General features: G+C 58.5%; 1 protein-coding gene across 1 annotated transcript in view; it reads right to left on the reverse strand.

The window, feature by feature from the left end:
• Positions 1–2,016: 2,016 nt before the first annotated feature.
• WFS1 (Wolfram syndrome 1 (wolframin)) overlaps positions 2,017–5,668 on the reverse strand; it is a 9,322-nt gene continuing 5,670 nt past the window's right edge. Inside the window, exon 7 of the mRNA XM_006893628.1 lies at positions 2,017–3,825. Coding sequence (XP_006893690.1) covers positions 2,017–3,825 — 1,809 coding nt within the window. The remainder of the gene's footprint in view (positions 3,826–5,668) is intronic.

The raw sequence follows: 5,668 nt of genomic DNA on the forward strand, positions 1-5,668 counted from the left end.
TGATAGCTCTAGGGCACGGGGGTAACAAGATCCTCCAGCCCAGAGCAAGGACATTCACACTGGTCTGTGGGGTGTAGGACTCCAATGAGAGGCTGACACCACGCTCACACTGGTCTGAGGGGTGCTAGGACTCCCCTCGGGGCAGGGGTGGTCCTGAGAGGCTGAGACACCAAGCTGTGGCCAAGGATGCTGAGAAACCTTCCTGCTCTAGCACCCTGCATTGTCCAGGTTCTATGGATGGAGTTTCTAGGCACATTCACTTCTTATCATGAGAACTGCACCTTCACAAATATGTCTCTGCCACTGTAAATCACTAGTTAGACCCCAGTATGTCTGTCCCGGTGGGGATCATGAGGGTGAGTACTGTTGAGAGCCCCACCATTGTCCCCTGGCCCTGTGGTGACCATGATGATAAGCAGTGAGGGCGCTAACCCCGTGTCCATGAGGATGAGCACTGTGAGGGCCCTACCCCAGTCGCCTGTCCCTGTGGTGACCCTGAGAATGAGCATTGGGAGGGTCCTACCCCTCTGTCCATACGGTGACTGTGAAAGGAGACTGTGAGGGTCCCACCCCTTTGTTCCCTGTCCCCATGGTGACCACACGGGTAGTGAGCACTGTGAGGTCCCACCCCTGTCCTCTGTCCCCGTAGTGACCACGAGGGTGGTGAGCACTGTGAGGGCCTCAGAACCCAGTGCTCAAGGACACTGCTAGTACACACTGCTTCACAGATGTCAATGCAGCCCTCATGATACTGTCTGCCCCATGTGCTGTACCTTCTACCTTCTAGGATGGTAATGCGGCTGGGTTAGAGCTGGCATGTTCACAGCAAGCAGCTGTGACAGGAGGGCCTGTGTCATCAACACATCCACTCTGCTCCATCTGCCCTGGACTGGACTTCTGTACACATGTACACACACACACACACACTCAGGCAGCACAAGACGACCAGTGCGGAAGAACTGAAGTCACTTCATTTTCACTTTGGCTTCTGCTGTAGTGCTGAATGTGGCCAGTGTTTGGGAGAGCTGGGAGCTCATCTCCCCAGGTCCCCAGTCCAGGTGCCCTCCACCACGGCCTCTGTGCCTCACATGCCTTCTGGTCCCGGCCCTGATCGGCATTTGCCAAGGCCTCGGCCACTGGGAGGTTGAGGGGCAAGCCTGCCCCGTGTTCACCGAGGCTGTCCAGCTCAGTCAGGGAGTAAATAAATACCACAAGCTGCCCCATCTGCTTCCGAGCACACCCAGCTCCTGCTCCTGCACCAGCATGGGGACCTGTGCAGGAGGGTCTCTGCCAGGAGGGGTCTCTAAAGAGCTTCTCAGACAGTCCTGGGCTCTCACCACCTGCAGCCCCTCTGGATCTGCAGGTGCTTCCCAACTAGGCGGGCACAATGGGTGAGTACAGAGGAACAGCACGGCATGGAGACATCTATTCACGGAATCACAACTGTGAGTGCACCCACGCATCTCCTGCAAACGCCCACATGCACCCATGGATGCACAGAAACACACACACTCAGGAGTACATGCACGTGTGTGCACCCACGCATGCAAATACCCAGGGGCATGGCTGCCCGTGAGCAGACCAGTGACACGTGCACACACACACGTACGCAAATATCCATGGCTACATGTGTACATGTACACCCACCTGCAAATACCCGGGGGCACGCTTGACTGTGAGCACACAGACCAGGTGTGCAAAGAATCATGACCATGTGCATACACATACACCCACGTGTGAAAATACCCAGGAGCACGGCTGTCCGTGAGCACACAGACCAATGACACGCGCACACACGAGCAAATATGGAGGAGCATGTCTGGTCATGAGCACAGACCATGGCATAGCGCACACATGCGTGCAAACACCCAGCATACACACAGATGCTCATAGCATGGAAACCCACGAGCACGCTCACATAGGTACTCATGTGCACACACACGTGCAATGCACACGCATGCACACCTGGACACACATCTGGCTTCTGTCCGGGACAGACCTCCCCAGGGAGCGTCCTCACGCAGCTGACAGGAAGGGGAAGAAGAAGAAGTCGAAGGCGAACTTGAGTGCTCCGTGAGCCGTACTGCGCCAGTCCTGCTCCAGCTTCACGTGCCGAGGGGCCGGGGAGGGCTGCGCCAGACAGTTGAGGCAGCTGATGGCCTTGAGCTCGAAGACTGGCCACTTGCTGCCCAGCCGGCCCTCGAGCACGGTGCTGAACTCCACGAGGCTGCCCTGGCGCAGGCCCAGCAGCACCGTGCGGAACTCACTGCTGGCACGCAGCACAATGTCCTTGGTAACGTCGTCCTCCTCTGCCCGTGTGCCCTCGGGGCCACCCAGCAGCATGCCCACCGTCAACTCGAACTTGTAGCGGTCGAAGCGCTTGATGTGGCACGGGTGCTTGGCCAGCATCTTGAGGCGGCACAGCTCCTGCTGGGCGGTGGGCGCGCCCCCCGCGTCGCAGGGCGGGTAGGCCTCGCCATACAGGCAGCGCAGCCAGTCGCCCACTGCAAAGGGCAGCATGTTGATGGCCGCCTCCGCGCTGTTGTCGATCTCGGTCACCCGCACGTACTTGAAGCGGCCGGTCCAGGTGACGCGGTGGCCCTCCAGGTGGCTGCAGAGGATCTGCGTGCGCGCCATGTTGGTCTCCCGCCAGGCCCGTGGCCCGCAGAGGGCGCTGTACTGTGGCCAGGTCAGCGTGGAGTTATACACCTTCATGCCCTCTGAGCGGTACACGTAGAACCAGCAGAACAGCACCACGGCTGAGACCCAGACCAGGATGAGCTTGACCACGGAGCTGCGTGTCAGTGAGCGCAGTGCGCTGGCCACAGAGGCGCGGGCCCCGGCACCCCAGCGCAGCAGCAGCAGCGGGAGCCCACAGGCCACCAGCGCCACCACCACTTTGGTCAGCTCCAGGGACAGCAGGCACCGCGTCAGCTGCACCAGGCCCACCAACACCAGCCCCACGGCCAGCACCGGGAGGGCAAAGAGGAAGAGCAGGTAGCCGATGGAGGCACGCACGAGCCCCAGCCCCGTGGACTGCAGCAGGAGCACCACGGCCAGCTCGCACCACATGAAGCAGACCAGGTAGGGCACCAGGTAGCAGTAGGTGCCCTTGAAGTGCCGCAGCTGCGCCATGCGGAAGAAGCAGTAGAGCAGGTGCAGGTAGAACAGGCAGGGTACGCTGACGTTGAGCACCACCAGCTGGCCCAGTGGCATGCGCACCAGCGTCTGGCCCAGCAGCTGCAGTGGCGGCCAGTCAACAGGCAGCGCGGGCAGCAGCGACAGCAGGCCGGCCGCCACCTCGGTGGCCAGTGCCCGGCGAGTGTAGGGCTCTGCTGAGGTACCCAGGCTGGCGTAGCTGGTCACAGTGAAGAAGATGGCCACCAGGGCCAGCTCGGAGCAGGGCACCCAGTCCCTGCTGGCAACAGGGAAGGAGAAGATGACAAAGAAGACGGACAGGAGGAAGTGGACGTAGGGCTCCAGGTGGTTCCAGCCGAAGTTGCCCTCGGCCTGCTCCACATCCAGGCCGGGCTCAAAGCGCAGCAGCAGGTCAGTGAGTGTGCGGAAGCTCTCCCAGGCCCTGCTGTCCTGGAACACCTTGAGGGTGCAGATGACCATGGAGAAGAAGGACAGGTAGAAGACCACCAGGGGGATGCAGAAGGCGAAGAAGTCGATGGTCAGGTTGCTGATGATGAAGAAGAATAGGAGGGCGTTGAGGTGGTGGGTGGGCACGATGGTGGACAGCCACTGCATGCCCGCCTTGGAGGCCATGTCGATGAGGTGCTCCTTGATGTCCATGATGGCGTGCAGAGGGTACTTGACCACCTGGAGCGAGAGCAAGTGGTGCCTGAGCCGGGGCCTCCACCAACTGCCCAGGGAGCTGCCCCTGCAGCCCCAGCACCCAGCTCGGCCACGTTCCCACCACAGGCCCCCTGGTCTCAGAGGACAGCAGACAGTCCGTGACCTGCACCCACACTCACATGAAAGAGGAACTGGCAGGGGACAGAACCCAGGCCCAGCGGCGGCCCAGCCAGCTCCCCACACCACCATCATGAAGCTGCTGCACCTCTACACTCGTGGCTCCGCTTGGGCCGTCCTCGGTCTCTGCTCTGCTTCCGTGTCACCAAGGTCACTGCAGCCATCACTGTGTCACCATCCATGTCACAGAGGTCACTGCCATCACCGTGTCATCATCCACGTCACAGAGGTCACCGTGTCACCATCCACGTCACAGAGGTCACCGTGTCATCACCCACGTCACAGAGGTCACCGTGTCACCATCCACGTCACAGAAGTCACCGTGTCATCACCCACGTCACAGAGGTCACCGTGTCACCATCCACGTCACAGAGGTCACTGTGTCACCATCCACGTCACAGAGGTCACTGCCATCACCGTGTCACCATCCACGTCACAGAGGTCACCGTGTCACCATCCACGTCACAGAGGTCACCGTGTCATCACCCACATCACAGAGGTCACCGTGTCATCACCCACGTCACAGAGGTCACCGTGTCACCACCCACGTCACAGAGGTCACCGTGTCACCACCCACGTCACAGAGGTCACCGTGTCACCATCCACGTCACAGAGGTCACTGTGTCACCATCCACGTCACAGAGGTCACTGTGTCATCACCCACGTCACAGAGGTCACTGTGTCATCACCCACGTCACAGAGGTCACCGTGTCACCATCCATGTCAGAGGTCACCGTGTCATCACCCACGTCACAGAGGTCACTGCCATCACATGTTATCACCATCACAAAGGTCACTGTCATCACCGTGTCATCACCCACATCACAGAGGTCACTGCCATCACCGTGTCATCACCCATGTCACAGAGGATCCTATCTCTCTTTTCCCTGATCTTCTATTTTGCCAAACAGGACTTTTCTTGAGTTTTTCAGCTACAGTGTAAAAAGCCAGGCGTGGAAGGGAAACTGTGAAAGTTCCACTTCATGAAAAGCCTTGTTCTTATTAACTGAGCATTTGCTGGGTGCCAAGTTAGGTTCTAAACACGTAGTCAGTCCTCACACAAAGTCTCTAAAGAGATTAAAACGGCAAATAGAAAGTACAGGAAACAACAACAAAACCCTGTTGTTCTAAGAGAACAGAATACCTTTTCTTTTCAGATTTTAATACTATAGATAAAAATTCCCATCAGAATGGAGAGGGGCAGCCCGCACAGAGACCTGATAAAGGGCTTGGACCTGGAACATGCAGACATGCCCCTCCTCAGCCAGAAAACAACCCCAACTCTCCAGTGAGATGGACCACAGGCGCCTGTCACCAGACGTGATGATGTGGTGGATGTGTGGGCTGCAGCGGTACAGCTCAGAACGGCTCTCCCAGGCCATCACTTTCACTGTCCATCATATCATGACCGGGTGGGACATACAAACAGTGTGCAGACCGTGGACACAGACTGTGGATGTGCAGACAGACTGTGGATGTGCAGACAGACCGTGGATGTGCAGACAGACTGTGGATGTGAAGACAGACCGTGGATGTGCAGACTGTGGACACAGACTGTGGATGTGCAGACAGACCGTGGATGTGCAGACAGACCGTGGATGTGCAGACTGTGGACACAGACTGTGGATGTGCAGACAGACCGTGGATACAGACTGTGGATGTGCAGACAGACCGTGGATGTGCAGACAGA

Source organism: Elephantulus edwardii, unplaced genomic scaffold (assembly GCF_000299155.1).
Source record: "Elephantulus edwardii isolate Elephantulus edwardi_28Jun2011 unplaced genomic scaffold, EleEdw1.0 scaffold00129, whole genome shotgun sequence".
NCBI classification, from domain to species: Eukaryota; Metazoa; Chordata; class Mammalia; order Macroscelidea; family Macroscelididae; genus Elephantulus; species Elephantulus edwardii.